Source organism: Talpa occidentalis, unplaced genomic scaffold, assembly GCF_014898055.3.
Source record: "Talpa occidentalis isolate TD23 unplaced genomic scaffold, MPIMG_talOcc4v2.1 talOcc4.14, whole genome shotgun sequence".
Classification (NCBI taxonomy): Eukaryota; Metazoa; Chordata; class Mammalia; order Eulipotyphla; family Talpidae; genus Talpa; species Talpa occidentalis.
Window position 1 is genome coordinate 78,927,389 of NW_023601433.1, and position 16,337 is coordinate 78,943,725.

The window sequence follows — 16,337 nt, forward strand, 5'->3', positions numbered from 1 at the left end:
AATTGGTAGTGTTCCAGCACTGTGAAGGTACTAAATGGCACAGAATTGTTCACTTTAAAATGGTTGATTTCATATTATGTGAATTTCTCCTCAATAAAAATGTAAAGAGGATCACAGCAGTAACTCAGGTGGTTAAGAATGAAATGGAAGGGGGCCTCTCTGGTGGTGCAAGGGGTTAAGAAGCAGCACTGTGAAGCTATCTGCAGCCACCCCAGTATGAGTTCAGTCCCTGGCCAGGGAGGTGACCCACAAGGCACAGCAGACCTCTCCTATCTCGCCCGCTGCTCCCCTCAGCAGTGTATTTCAGTTCTGTTCTGCTCCCCACTCTGGTGAATGCTCTCATCCCCTGCACCTGTGGCTTGTACCCCATTTCTTTTTTTTTTTCCTTTTTTTTTTTTTTTAAAGATTTATTTATCTATGCATACAAGAGCTGGGATACAGGCCAGAGATGTGGGGGGTGAGAGGATTCATCAGAGACAAAATGGGGAACAGAACAGGCAGACTGACTGAAATACACTGCTGAGGGGAGCAGCGGGCGAGTCAGGAGAGGTCTGCTTCACCATGTGGTTTCTCCCTGGCCGGCTGGGGATCGAACTCGTGCTGCAGAGGCTGCAGATTGCTTCATAGTATGGCGCTTAACCCCTTGCGCCATCAGGGAGGCCCTGTACCCCATTTCTTGTATGCATAAATAAATAAATCTTACAAAAAACAATGAAATGGAAGTTGAGCATAGGACTCAGACCAGGCAAGGTGCAAATTAAGTCCTAGGGAAATGTAGTTGCACTTAATATCAGCTGGCCATGCATGATTGGAGCCTGGCAGTGACCTCCTTCTCCCCAGCAGGCCCAACAGCTGGTGGGTCATGTATTCATTCAACAAACATTCCCTTAGCATCTAGTGTGCACCAGACACTGACTTACACCGACTTACACAGTAAGTGGGTGACTGGATTGTCATGCTTCGTGGGGACTTTTCTGGTTTGAAAACAGGAAGCTCCAAAATTCCAGGAACCCTTCAGGGCCAGGAAAACCAGGATAATCATTGACCCTAAAGCACTGATGTTGTATGAGTATATGTGTGTGTGGGGAAGAGGGGTGTCATGTTCACCTGACAGCTGAAAGAAGAGTAAGAAGCAGTGGCAAGGGAGCATATCGGGAGCAGAGACCAGGAAGGACAAAAGCCCTGGAATGCGAAGAAGCAAGATGCCTTGTTAGGTAGCTGAACAAAGGCCCATAGTGTGTGTGTGTGTATGGGGGGGTATCTCAGCCCAGGAAAGAGGAAATGTCCCCATTTACCACAAAAAGGAAGGCGATCAGGGCCCCCCTGGTGGCACAAGGGGTTAAGACGCAAGCTTTGAAGCTGTTCGCAGCCTCTGCAGCACAAGTTCCATCCTCAGCCGGCCGGGGAGCTACCCACATGGCACAGCAGACCTCTTCTGTCTCGCCCGCTGCTCCTCTCTGCAGTGTGTTTCAGTCAGTCCTCCTGTTCTTCTCCCCACTCTGTCTCTGGTGAATCCTCTCACCCCCACACCTCTGGCCTGTACCCTAGTTCTTGCATGCATAAATAAATAAATCTTTAAAAAAAAAATTCATCCAATGTAACAAAAAGAAAGCAAAGAACCAAATGGAAAAAAAAGGGGGCAGAGAAGATAAATGGACACTTCTCCAGGGAAAACATACAGATAGCCAATAGGCATATGAAAAAATGCTCATCTTCACTTATTATCAAGGAAATGCAAATCAAAACCATGATGAGATACCATCAGATACCTGTGAGAATGGCCAGTGTCAAAAGACCAGAAAAAACAACAAGGGCTGGGAAGAGAAAAAAGGAATACTCATACCCTGGGAATGTAGACTGATGCAGCCCTTATGGAAAATGGTATTGAGATTTCTCAAGATATTAAAAAACACATCAGCCATATGATCCAGCAATTCTACTTCTAGGTATTCTAAAGAATACAAAAACTCTAATTCAAAGGGATAGATGCACTCCTAAGTTCATTGCGGCACTATTTACAACAGCCAAGGTATAGAAACAACCTAAGCGCCCAAGGACAGATGGGTGGATTAGGAAGATGTGGTGTATATTCACAATGGAATACTTACACAGCTATTTAAAAATAAAGGTAGACCTCTTGCCAGCTGGACCTCTGGGCTGTTCCCAGAGCCACTTGGAAGGAGTGAAGGATTTTGGGAGTGGGGCTGGGGGAGTCATGACATAATCTGATTTGCATTTGAAAAGATCATTGCCCACCCAAAGGGAAACAGATTTAAGAAGTCTTAGTGGCAGGAAGTGGGTAGACAGCAGAGACAGCTGCAGTCACCCAGGTAAGAGATCCTGGGAATAGACCAGGGATTTAGAGGGTAAAGAAAGAATGTGCTTGAGAACTGAATTTGGGGAAAGGACTGGAAGGAGAAGGGGTTCAGGAAGACTCATTCCAGAGAGCTCCAAAGATCTGGCCCTTGAGAAAGGTTAGCTTCCTTGAAGACTTGTACTCAATTCGAGAAATATTCTCAGCTGTGCTCAAATGCAGCTGAAGACATGGTGCAGTAAGAGGAGGCATGGAAATCAGCCCCTTGGGGTGATCTGGGTTGAATTAAATCCATTGTTACCAATGGCCTCCTGGGAAACTCCCAACCTTGCCATAGACTGGGTGCAGTGCTTTCTGTGCTTGCAAAGAACATTAATCCTCCCAGCACCCTCATATCCATAGGAAAACAGAGGCTCAGAGATGTGAAATATCTCATCCAAAGTCACATAGCTGCTAAGCAGGGCATGGTGGGACTTCAAAGCTAAATTCTTCTGGTCCCACCATTGCTTTGCTTTGCTTTCTTTTCTTTCATACAGTATTTTATTAATACATGTAGCTTATTTGAATACGATCTGAAAAAAACTGATGATAAAAAGGTAATCAAAGGCCTTTGAAAATGGCCAGGGTATTAGATATACTAAGAAATGGACTGTTTGTTTTAAGTGTGAAGTGTGATGATGGCATTGTAATCATGCTTTAAAAAATTCCTACTGGGCCTCCCTGGTGGCACAAAGGGTTCAGCACCACACTATGAAGCAATCCACATAGCCTCTGCAGCATGAGTTCGAACGCCGGCCGGCCAGGGAGCAACTCACATGGCGCAGCACAGGAGTGTCTCGCCCTGCTGCTCCCCTCAACAGTGTACTTTGGTCAATCTGCCTGTTCTGTTCCCCTCTCTGTCTCTGGTAAATCCTCTCACCCCCTGCATCTCTGGCCTGTACCCCAGCTCTTGTATGCATAAATAAATAAATCTTAAAAAAAAAAAAAGAAAGAAATGCTATTAAAAAAAATTCCTAATGAAAACGTTTCCTCTCAGATCAGGAACTAGGCTAGGATGTGTCTGTTCTGACCACTTCTGTCCAACATATGGGAGGTCCTAGACAAAGCAATTAGGTAACCAGAAGAAGAACTAGAAGTTATCCAAACTTGGAAAGGAAGAAATAAAATTACCTGTTTGCAGATGACATGATCTTATATGGAAAAAACACTAAAACTGTTAGAATTAATAAAAGTATTCAACGAAGTTTCAAGATACCAAATTAACACACACATCAATTGTGCTTCTGTACACTAATACAGAACGGTCAGAAAAGGAAATTAAGAAAACGATTCCATTTAGAGTAGATTAAAAAATACTTAGGAATAAACAATCAAGATGACAAAAAAACTTACAGAAAACTACCCATCATTGCTGAAAGAAATGAAGGAAGACACAAAAAAGTAGAAAGACATCCTATGTACATGATTTGGATCACTCAATATTGTTGAGATGCCTGTACTACCCAAAGTGATGTATAGATACAGTGTAGTGCCTGTCAAAATCCCAATGGCATTTTGAGCAGAAGTAGAAAAGTTCATTTCAAATTTTACGGAATGTCAAGGGACCCAGAATAATCAAAACAACTTTGAAAAAGTTGGAAGTGTCACAATTCCTGATTGCAATAAATATTACAGAATTATGATAATCAAAATAGTGAGGTACTGGTAGAGAAACAGACATAGGTCAATGAAATAGAACAGAAAGCCCGGAAATATACCCTCTGTTACATGGACAAATGATCTTTGACAAGGATGTCAAGACCATCCAATGTGGAAAGAAAAGTCTTTTCAACAAAGGGTACTGAGAAAATTGGATATCCACGTACTGAAGAATGAAGTTGGACCCTTATCTTACATCACTTACAAAAATAAGCTTAAAATGTTTTTTTTTTTTTTTTGGTAAAGATTTATTTATTTATTTATACAAGCACTGGGTACAGTCAGAAGCGCGGGAGTGCGAGAGAATTCACCAGAGTCAGAGCGGAGAGCAGAGCAAGCAGACTGATGAAATACACTGCTGAGGGGAGCAGTGGGCACAGCAGGAGAGGTCTGCACGCCATGTGGGACCCTCACCCGGTGGCCGGGGATCGAACTGGTGCTGCAGAGGCTGCCGGCAGCTTCGCAGCCTAGCGCTCAACCGCTGTGCCACTGGGGAGACCCTAGCTTAAAATGTTTTTAAGACCAGAAACAATTAAACTCTTAGAAGAAAACCTGGAGAATTCTTCATGGCCTTGGAGTGGGCAATACTTTCTAGCATATGGCACCAACAGCACAGGCAACAAAAGCAAAAACTGACAGATGGAACTATGTCAAGCTTTGAAACCTTTGTGCACAAAAGGCAACCTGCAGAATGACAGAAAATATTTGCAAATCATCTCTCTGATAAGTCTGTGTCCAGCATATCTAAGACCTCCTTCTTTGGGTGGATGGTGGGGGAGACAGAGAATGGATGCTGCTAGAGCAACTGGATGCTGAGGATGATGGCTGTGGGTGTGGAAAAAAAGGTTTAGGTACTTTAGCAGACTGCCTCAATTTACTCATCTGCAATAGTACTTAATTATTAGCTAATGTCTTTCCTGGCTCAACACTCAAGGGATACTTGCTGCTGTTGCTGCTGCTGCTGCTATTATTAGTATGGCTATTGTTATTATTATTTTTTTTAAGATTCATTTTATCCATTCATGCATACAAGAGCTGGGGTGTAGGCCAGAGGAGCAAGGGGTGAGAGAATTCCCCAAAGACAGAGTGGAGAGCAGAACAGGCAGATTGACTGAAATACACTGCTGTGGGGAGCAACGGGCAAGACAGGAGAGGTCTGCTGAGCCATGTGGGTCAGCTCCCTGGCTGGAGATCGAATTCATGCTGCAGTGACTGCCTATAGCTTGATAGTGCTGAGGCTTAACCCCTTGCACCACCGAGGAGGCCTGTTATTATTATTAATGAAGAGAGCCCCGAACTATGGCAGGCAGGTATCCACAGGTCAAATCCTACCTCCACCATTTTCTAGTTAATGTGATTTTGAGCAAATCACTTACGCACTCTGAAACAATTTCATCCTCTGTAAAATGGGGAAGATGATAACAATAAAAACCATGTCAGGGCCTCCCTGGTGGTGCAGGTGGTTGAGTGCCGTGCAGTGAAGCTGTCCACAGCCTCTGCAGTGCCGGTTCGATCCCCGCCGGACTCGGAGCAACCCACATGGCGAGCAGAGCTCTCCTGTCTCGCCTGCTGCTCCCCTTAGCAGTGTATTTCGTCAGTCTGCCTGTTCTGTTCCCCGCTCTGTCTCTGGTGAATCCTCTCCCCCTCCCGAGCATCTGGCCTATAGCCCTGTTCTTGTATAAATAAAAGAAAATCTGTAAAAAAAAAAAAAAAGTCAGAAGATTGAAAAACCACGTATGTAAAGAAAGCCCTCAAGGGCCTCCCCAGTGGCGCAGCGGTTGAGCTCTGGGTTGCGAAGCTGCCCGCAGCCTCTGCAGCCCCGGTTCGATCCCCGGCTGCTCCCCGGCCACCAGAGGAGGGTCCCACGTGGCGCGCAGACCTCTGCTGCCACCTGCTGCTCCCCTCAGCATTGTCCTTTGGTCCTTCTGCCTGCTCTGCTCCCCGCTCTGGCTCTGGTGAATTCTCTCACCCTCCCGTGCTTCTGACTGTACCCAGTGCTTGTATAAATAAAATAAATAAATCTTTAAAAAAAAAAAAAAAAAGGCCCTCAAAATGAAGAAACAAAAAGGCAAGGAAGAAAGCCCTCAGCAGCATGCCAAACACATAAAAGCACTTAAAAAACAAACAAACAAATCCACTTACTGGTAGGTTCTTTTAAGCATTTCCTGGAAGCAGGCACCGGGCAGGTGTGACCTTGCTGGAGTGTGGGTATACCGTCACCTGAAGGAGCCAAGAAGCTATCCTTAGCTGTTTTTTCCATGGAGAGTGTGTGTGTTCCATGACTGGAACAGGCTGTACCCACACACCTGCGTAGGGGGGAAGCCTCCGGAGGTCACTGTTCCTAGACAGTAGGGCTCAGCAGGCTGTCCGTGATGGCCTGGTCCATTCCTCTGCCACCTCTGGGGTCCCTGGAGAGGGTCAGATGGCCACATGTAGCCTGTGTCTTTCCGCAGGAGAGGGTTGTGTTTGCCACCTGCCCTGCCCCCATCAGATGGTGTGCCTAAGTCCGAGCGCGAATCACGAAGCACACGTGGGAATTTGTCCTTGAGGACAGCTTGCCCTTGTGGAAGGCCTCCAGCTGGCTGGGGGCATGGGAGAGGAGGGAAGGAGAAAGGACCAAATCTCCTCTGGTCCCAAAGGGCTTGGGCATTTTCACAGCAGTTCCCTGTCCTCCCCATCTGAGGGGACAATGAGGTATCAGAAGCACTGGGTCTCTCACCATGGTCCTGCTGTGTGACATTGTGGCAGTTGCTTAACCTCTCTGATCCTCAGTAGGCTTCTCAGTAAAATGGACCTTAGCAGTGGAATTACCTCAGAGGTTTGTGCCAGGTTCTGGGCATGGGGCCTGGCCTAGAGGTCATTAAAACTGATGGCCTTCAAGAATGTGGTAGCTCCAGCAGCTACTCCTTCTTCAGACCACCACAACAGGAGCAGCCCCTGCTCCTCTGTTTTCTTCTAACTCCAACAAACCAACCTCAGAGAAACTGAGCGTTTTGCAGGCTAAGCCTTCCCTTTTCCTGGTCAGCCTTCACTCATTCTGGGGGCTGAAGCAGGACCTTCTGGCAGGCTGATGTGGGGTCCTGAGCACCATCCCTCCAGTAGTTCTTTTTTTTTACTTCTCAGAATTACCATGATGACTAATCTTTTTTTTTTTTTTTTTTGAAGATTTATTTATTTATTTATACAAGCACTGGGTACAGTCAGAAGCGTGGGAGGGTGAGAGAATTCACCAGAGCCAGAGCCGGGAGCAGAGCAGGCAGAAGGACCGAAGGCTGAGGGGAGCAGCAGGTGTCAGGAGAGGTCTGCGCGCCATGTGGGACCCTCCTCCAGTGGCCGGGGAGTAGCCGGGGATCGAACCAGGGCTACAGAGCTGTCAACCGCTGCAACACTGGGGAGGCCCCCTCCGGTAGTTCTTACAGCCTCCACCAGCCTCTGGGCCAGCACCGATCCAGGCTCAGTTCATCCTGAGCAGCACTGCCTGGTGGAAACTTTTGGATGCTGGAAACATGCTCTATCATCGCTGTTCAGTCCAGCAGCCACTAACCACATGTAGCTATTGAACCCTCGAAACGTGGCCAGTGGAAAAAGAGAATCTGATTTTTTATAGTATTTCATTTTAGTGAGTTTAAATAGCCACCTGTACCTAATGACTACCATTTTGCAGAGGTAGGGAGCTCAGGCAAGTGTGAAGAAACCCCTCACGTGAAAGAACCTGGGTCGAATGAGAGCAGAGTCAGGCCCATGCAAATAAGTCACTTCTCCTTTCTGGGCCTCAGTTTTCTCATCTGCTTGCTAAGTGCTATTTGGGGGTTAACTCATTAGCTAGGACACCTTTGTGGGACTCTTGGATTTGGGGTGAAACAGGGACAACTTCCTGATGGATTACTTCTTTCTGAGTGCCTGTACCCAAGAGGAAGTTGAACAGAGACCACAGAATTAGAGTTAGGGCCACTGATGCTGCCCAGTTCACACCTGACAGCCTCCCCTGGTGGAGGGAAATGGGTGCTGGTCTGGGGGAGGCCATTTCCAGCTCGACCCCTCAGTGTCCTCATCTGGCAAGGGGCCAAGACGCATCCCCCGGCCAGAGATGACTAAATAGATATGGCTGTGTGATGAAAATGGCACTTGACCTTCCTTCCCCAGACAGGAGAAAAACATCAAATTCCATCAGAGGAACATGTAGGCCACATCTGACCAGTATTCCCCCAAATTGTCAAGGTCATCCACACAGGGAGTCTGAGAAACTGCCCCAGCCAAGAGGGGCCTGGGGAGATGTGATGAGACAGCAGTCATTTCTTTCCTGTGTCCCAGCTGTTACATGGGGTAGAAAGTTCTTTCCTGCCTACCCCTCCACCAAATATGAAGCTGGGCTGAATGCCAAGGGTAGAGGGAGGGGTCAAAATTCCAAGGTGTCTAAGGAGTCAATTCCAGAAGTAATGCCTTTCATTAGGAGACAAATGCACACTGCTTCCAAACACCCCTCGCTGGCAGAGTTGGCATGTTGGTCAAGTTTATTCCAGCACAAACTCAAGGCCAACCAGAAGTCAGCTGGGAGCAAAGCAAACACTCCAGCCTTATCTTGGGGCTGGGAGGCAGTTATAAAGAGGCAGGCAGAGGTGGCTCTATCTTTCTCTCCTTCACCACCTTGACAACAGGATGAAAGTCCTCGTGCTTGCCGCTCTGCTCTCAGGTAGGTCTCCCCAAGCCCATTCCCTTTGTGCTAAGAATTCACTCCTTTGGGATGGTGGCCCCGGGTCAGAGCAGACAGAGGTTGTTCACAGGCGACAGCCATCAGCTACTGCTTCCTTTCCCCTGGAGTTTAAGCACATGGAGTGGCTCCAGTGTGCACAGCAGATCCAGGAAAGGACAAAGCATGGATCATAGAGACGATATTGGTGGGTGACTGAGCAGATCCCCCAAGTCACTTACTGCCATCTTCCTTGCAGGACACCAATCTCATAGGGTAGAACTCTGCAAATGGGGCAGAATTTTTTCACTTAGCCAATAGATCATTCACCAAGCACCTACTATGTGCCAGGTACCCTCTTTCATTCTCTTATTAGTAATTTCATTCATTTCATTCATATATTTATGGAGGGGCCTATTATATATACGCAGACTCAATGTCAGACTTTGGAGCATCAAAGCCTTGTCCTTGTGTTTATGGGCCTATATCAGGAATGTTAAATAGACGGATCTCTGCTATGAAGCAAAGGACACAAAGAAAAGTGATAGTAGAGAAGCCGCTTGGAGTCACCTAAAGGCCCTTTTTGAGGAGGTGGCATTTAAGCTATGATCTTCCAGACTTTGAGAGATGAGATGACAAGTATCCAGGCAGAGGGAACAGCAGGTGCAGGGACCTTGAGGCAGAAAAGAGGTTGACCTGTTGAAGATGGATGTCCACACAGGCCTCCTCACTAGCCCTACTTTACCCCGCCACCTCACCCAAGTCCCCCATTTTAGAGCTCCAATTTTTCCACCCCTAACATCTCACTTCCTAATTTATTACATTTATGTCTTCTTGTTTCTGTCCCCCCCCGCACTAGGATATAAGTTCAATGAGGTGATAGACTTTTAAAAAATATTTATTTATGCGTACAAGAGCTGGGATGTAGGCCAGAGGGGTGTGTGTGTGGGGGGAATTCACCAGAGACAGAGTGGGGAGCAGAACAGGAAAACTGACTGAAACACACTGCTGAGGGGGGCAGTGGGTGAGACAGGAGAGGTCTGCTGTGCCATGTGGGTAGATCCCTGGATGGCCCAGGGATCGAACTCATGCTTCAGTGGCTGCGGATAAATTCATAGTGCTGAGACTTAACCCACTGCATTACCAGGGAGGCCCCAAATTGAAGTTTTTCGTAAAATTTTCTTTCTCTCACTTCATCAGGTTCTCATGTCAGTTGTCTTCTGAAGAGGCTCGAGGTCGAGCCGGGGTTAGGGGAAGAGCGTGGGGCCTGAGACACAGGGGCACTGGACGGATTTGAACTCTCCCTGTGTCTTCTTGCAGTGGCCGCTGCGGAGAGCAGCGAAGACTCACGGTCAGTGCTGCAACTCCGCCAAATGATCAAGTGCACGATCCCCGACAGTAACCCGGCGCTGGACTTCGCTGACTACGGCTGCTACTGCGGCCTGGGAGGATACGGCACCCCCGTGGATGCCCTGGACAGGTAAGTGATGGATCCGCGGGAAGAGTGGAGAGCCCGCGGGGCGGAGGGAGGGCGCAAGTCAAGGATCTCCCGAGCAGGTACAGAAAGGGAGCTTGCACATTTACTAAGGATCGTATTTCATAGAGTCACATAAAGAAATGGGTTCCAAGAGGACCCTAAGGCGGAATGTCGGAGATGCAAAGTAGCGGGTGCTGCTGCCCCCTGGTGACAGGACGCTGCAACACAAGACGTCGCAGCTACGATTCAATTGTCATCTCTAGCTATAAAGTTATCACAGCATCCACAGAATATGGAATATGATAGGGCTGTATTCCTGCAATCATTTGAAAATCGACTTCACTAAACACTGTACGGGATTTACTTTTTTTTAACCTTGCTGATCATGCCAGTTAAAACATCCCCATCTGTCTGAGAGAGCAAATGCAGGGTGATACTGGCTCCTGGCCACTGTGCTGTCTCAGCTCTGTCCCTTCTTTCTCCAGGTGCTGCCAGGTACACGACGAATGCTACTCGAAATCCAGGAAATTGGAAAGCTGTAGATATATCCTGGACAACCCCTACACCAGAAGATACTCGTTCTCATGCTCTGGCACAGAGGTCACCTGCAACAGCAGTAGGTTTACCCCCTTGTTGGCTGAAAGACCTTCAGTGTATTTGAGGGTGATCTAATAGTAATGACAGACACTATTTAGCTATGATTTTCCGGGTGCCAGGCAGTGTCTGCTTTAATCCTCACAATGACCCTATTGGATAGGTAATGTTACTATGCCCACTTTACAGATGTGGATACTGAGGCTCAGCAGGCTGAGCCATTTGTGATGGTGTTTGGCTTTTGAATACAAGACTATATACTCCAAGTATATAGTAATACTCCAGTACTATTTACTTCTGTACTGCTTTGTTATTTAATAAAAATAGCTTAGAAGCAGTATTTATTAGGTTCTTATACATGCCAAGTATTAGGTTAGGCAGGGGTAAGATTGGTTATATTAACCCCATTTTACAGGAGCTGAGACTCAAAAATCATCACTTGCCTCAAATCACACATCTTTTAAGTAGTAGAATGGGTATTTGGACCCAGTTGCTCCTGATTTCAAAGGTTCCACTTTGATGACTAAGTCATGCAGCACACACGGTGAGGTGTGTCCCCACCCAGGCAGCTCTGACAGACAGGTAATGTACATGCCAGACCATCATTCTGAATTTTCACTGCCCTCCCCTTTGCACTCACCAACAGATCCACTTTTCAAAACTGTAAGATAATATTGGAATAACCATTATTCAATCCCAAAACCGCCAAGAAAACATTACTGAATCCCACCATCCTATGAGATATAAAAATACCACCATGAGGCCTCCATGCTTTTGCCCCTATGCTTGGAATAAGGTTGTTTTTAAAGATTTAAAAGATTTACTTTAAAGATTTATTTTATTTATTTTTAAAGATTTATTTAAAGATTTATTTTATTTTTTTATTAATCTTTTTTTTAAGATTTTTATGTATTTATTTATACAAGCACTGGGTACAGTCAGGAGCGCGGGAGGGTGAGAGAATTCACCAGAGCCAGAGTGGAGAACAGAACAGGCAAACCAACAAAATACACTGCTGAGGGGAGCAGCGGGCATGGCAGGAGAGGTCTGCGTGCCATGTGGGACCCTCGCCAGTGGCTGGGGATCGAACCGGCGCTGCAGAGGCTGCAGGCAGCTTCGCAGCCCAGTGCTCAACCTGTGCGCCACCCAGGAGGCCCTAAAGATTTGTTTTAAAGATTTATTTTATTTATTTATGCATACAAGAGCTGGGGTGCAGGCCAGAGGTGCAGGGGGTGAGAGGATTCACCAGAGACAGAGTGGGGAGCAGAACAGGCAAATCTATAGAAATACACTGCTGAGGGAAGCAGCGGGTAAGACAGGAAAGGTCTGCTGCACCATGCGGATCACCTCCCTGGCCAGGGATCAAACTCATGCTGCTGTGGCTGCAGATAGCTTCATAGTGCTGAGACTTAACCCCTTGCGCCACCAGGGAGGCCCCTGCTTGGAATAAGGTTTATACTCATCATGGCGAGTCACACACTGGCCTCAAGTCCTCTGTTCCTTCCACATCAAACACTTTCCACCACGAACTGCTTGGGCACATTCCAGGTGTGTCTTCAGACACTGCTGAGGGGAGTAGCAGGCAAGCCAGGATAGGTCTGCTGCACCATGTGGGTCAGCTCCCTGGCCAGGGATAGAACTCATGCTGTAGTGGTTGCCGATAGCTTGATAGCTCTGAGACTTTAACTCCTGCGCCACCAGGGAGGCCCTAGATTTCATTTTCACAGTGAGGTCTCTGGCCATCATCTTTTAAATCACATATACACTCCCTCCACCATTCTCTATCTCTGTTCTCTGAGAAGTCCACAGGACTTCTCAACATCTGATATATTTATTTCTTTACTTTCTGTCTCTCCACTAGCAAGGATTGTTGTCTACTGTCATCACTGCTCTATCCCCAGAATCTAGAACAATGTCTGGCATAGAGTAGGTGCTCAGTAAATATTTGCTGAATGCACAGTCTAGGTACAATACTGCATTTTGCCCTTCTCGTGCCATGGATACTTACCTTCTTTTGACTTATTGTCATTTCATAACCATTTCCCATCTGACTTCAAAGTCATCATTCTTTCTCTATTCATCACTGCATAGCATGCCTCAATTTGCTTATACAGGCCACTGTTAACAGACAGTTTGGTTTTGATTCACTATAGAAAGCCAAATAAATAGAAACCATATTTTTGCACTACTTGATAAGGGTTCTTTTCTATGGATTCCAGGTTCCTTTACAAATCTTATGAAAGCTATGATCACACACATACACCCTTTGGGAAATAATTTTTTTTAAAGCAGGTGCTTCCCTCCCTCCCTCCTCCCCAAAAAAGCATGTCAAAAAGCTTGCATTATAGGGTATTAATTCATATTAATAAATAATAATTTGCTAAATAATTATCTAGTTGTGCACACTGTATAATCTAAGCGCTGATTTATGCTTTTTAAAAAAGATTTATTTATTTTTATACAAGAACTGGGGCATAGGTCAGAGGCATGGGAGGATGAGAGGATTCACTGAGACAGAGCAGGAACCAGAACAGGCAGACAGACCGAAAGCACTGCTGAGGGGAGCAGCAGGTGAGACAGGAGAGGTCTGCCTTGCCTTGTGGGAATCTCTCTGGCCGGCCAGGAATCAAACCCATGCTGCAGAGGCTGCGGACAGCTTCACAGTACTTTGCCAACCCACTGCGCCATGGGGGAGGCCCCTGATTTATGCTTTAATGGGCTTTCACTAGGTTAGGAAACATATATTTTCAGAAAAAAGGATCAGAGAGAGAAAACTTTAATAAGATGATTAAAGGTAAGCAAAGCACATTATTAAATTACGGACAGTAAAATTCAAATGAATTTTAAATGTTATCTTTGCTGTTTCTTTTGATTATGAAAGTAAACAAGGCCAAACTAATGTAATTTCAAGCGCTACAGAAAGTCATGGATAGTAAAAGGCACCAATAATTCTACTCCTCAAAGATAACCAGTTAGCTGAATATCACCTTTCAAATATTGGGACATAGACTAGCTATTTTTTTCCTTAGTGAACTATCTTGATATCATTATTACATATAGATATGTTTAATTTTTTAGAACGTAACATTCTATTGTAACAATATTCTGTCATTTTTATTTTTTAAGATTTATTTATTTATACAAGGGTATAAACTTACTGGGGTGCAGGCCAGAGGTGCGGGAGGGTAAGAGAATTCACCAGAGACAGAGGGGGAGCAGAACAGGCAGATGGACCGAAAACACTGCTGAGGGGAGCAGCGGGAGAGACAGGAGAGGTCTGCCACGCCATGTGGGTGTCTCCCTGGCCGGCTGGGAATCAAATCCACACTGCAGAAGCTGCGGACAGCTTCACAGCGCTGCGCTCAACCCGCTGTGCCACCAGGGAGGCCCAGTAGTTTTTTAAACGTGATTTAATGCTGAGAAATTGGCTCACTAAACTCTCCTAAGTTGAAATGTACAATCCCTTGCAACACTGAGTATATGTTTTAGTGTTTTCCATACATTCACAATTGCTTGCCTATGTTATCAGAGATCTGTGGAGCCTGAAAGCTATCCGAGCATTTTAGGGGTTCAAAGTAGAGAGGATTTTCCAAAAGGCTACTATCACCCCTGCCACGTAAGACACAGGTTGCCCAGTTAAATTGGACTTTCACATAAACAACGAATAATTTGCTAGTCTATGTCCCAAATATTGCATTCATTGTTTATCTGTAACTCTGATACTTTTATTTGCTTAGTATGTCCACCTTAAATCTGCAATGGCAAAGCCACTGGATTATTCTGGTCAATTCTATCTGCCCCTGGTTTGTACAAAGCAGGATCCACCTGAGTTGAGTCAGTTCCTCTTGCTCTTTTCCAGGTAAAAACAATGAGTGCCAGGAATTCCTCTGCAATTGTGACCGCACTGCTGCCATCTGCTTTTCCCAGTCCCCATATAACAAAGAATACCACAATCTGGATCTCGACAAGTTCTGTCAGAAATAAATACTGCCTCTGAAAAGAGTTCTGCCCTACCTGCCTCGTGGCTTCCCTGTTACACTGTGCCCTCTAATAAAGCACCTATTAAAAGTCTCATGTTTGGAGATTTTTACTCTGTTGAACATGACTAAGTCTCTTCCTTGTCCTTGGTAAGCATCATTCCTTCCAGTCTCAAAAGTTGAATGAGAGGGATATTTCCAGGAAGCAAGTATCATGAGATCTGAATAATGATTTCTACCACCATCTACCAATAATTTACTCTGTGCCAGGACTATGTGTCTCTGAAGCCTCTGGGTAATCCCATGAGGTTTTGACACTATTAGCAAATCCTATTATTCTAAGCTGAGGCTCAAGAGAAGTCATTTGTCCAAAGCTATACATCTAGTAAGTAGCTGCAAAGAAGGGATTCGAACCCAATGTATCTGGATCTGGCAACAGAACACACATTTACCCTGCCTGCCCTGTCTGAAGCTCTGGGCTTTTGTCTCCATCTTAGTCAAATCTTGTCCCCTCTTTTGTTTTTCTGCCTCCATTTTCAACTGTGTTAAACCATTTTTTTCTACAACATCTTTCCTTACTAAACCCTTGGAAAGGCTTCACCACACATGACAAGGTGATTGTCACATTGTAGCCATCAAACATAATAAACAATAATAACTTCTGCTTCTTGAGCACTTACTGCATATAGCCCTATGCTAAGGACTTTCCACACCTCATCATGCTAAATGTTCAAACCAGCCCTGTGAGGTGGATATTAGTTGCCCCCATTTTAGGCTGAGGAACTACACACTCAGAGAAGTTAAGTCACTTGGCTGAAATCACATAGACAGCAGTCAGGATTTGACCAGATTTGTCTGATGGCAATGCCTGAGCTCTTAACCACTAAGTCACTTGGCCAAGTTTCTCCACCAGTATTTATGATTACACTGGCACTGAAATTCAGCAAAGAGAGTGTTGGAGGTGCAGAGAAGGGAAGTGAATTAAGAAAGCAAAGATGAGGGGTCTCCCTGCTGGCACAAGGGTTAAGCACCCCACTATGAAGAAATCTGCAGCCTTTGCAGTACGAGTTCAATCCCCAGCCAGCCAGGGAGCAATCCACATGGCGAAGCAGACTTCTCCTGTCTCTCCCGCTGCTCCCCTCCGCAGTGTTTTCAGTCAATCCGCCTGTTCTGTTCCCCTCTCTGTCTCTGGTGAATCCTCTCACCGCCCGCATCTCTGGCCTGTACCCTAGCTTGTGTATGCATAAATAAATAAATCTTTTAAAAAATAGGAAAGCAAAGATGAGAGAGGGTTATTTGGCTATGAGGAGCCACTCTAGTTCCCCTACCCCATACATATCCCCACTCTAGTTTTAAAACACTGGAGACTGACAGAGAGTAGCTACTGCTGGGTAGTAAAGGATCTTCTGTTTGAAAAAGGGAGTGTGAGCAGATTTGTCTTTTGATCTAGTAATTTCTCCTCATTTCATTCAGCTTAATGAATATTTATTAAATACTAACTTTGGGTCAGGCACTGTATAAAATGCTGGGAATACAAGGTATTTGGGGCTGCTGCCAAGACAATGACGGATTGTTGGTAGCTACCAGCAT

At 45.7% G+C, this 16,337-nt stretch overlaps 1 protein-coding gene across 1 annotated transcript; it reads left to right on the forward strand.

The window, feature by feature from the left end:
- Positions 1–8,588: 8,588 nt before the first annotated feature.
- On the forward strand, positions 8,589–14,862 carry PLA2G1B (phospholipase A2 group IB). Its single transcript, XM_037511530.2, has 4 exons — positions 8,589–8,702; positions 10,020–10,179; positions 10,662–10,792; positions 14,630–14,862. Exons 1-4 carry the CDS (start codon positions 8,669–8,671, stop codon positions 14,752–14,754), a joined length of 450 nt encoding a protein of 149 aa, XP_037367427.1. The 5' UTR covers positions 8,589–8,668; the 3' UTR covers positions 14,755–14,862.
- The last annotated feature ends 1,475 nt before the right edge of the window (positions 14,863–16,337 follow it).

Excerpts from the sequence above, each read along its gene's own strand:
- PLA2G1B (XM_037511530.2), top strand. The coding sequence starts at position 8,669 with ATGAAAGTCCTCGTGCTTGCCGCTCTGCTCTCAG. Across the intron at positions 8,703-10,019 it reads GCTTGCCGCTCTGCTCTCAG|TGGCCGCTGCGGAGAGCAGC; the intron begins GTAGGTCTCCCC and ends GTCTTCTTGCAG. Across the intron at positions 10,180-10,661 it reads CCCGTGGATGCCCTGGACAG|GTGCTGCCAGGTACACGACG; the intron begins GTAAGTGATGGA and ends TTCTTTCTCCAG.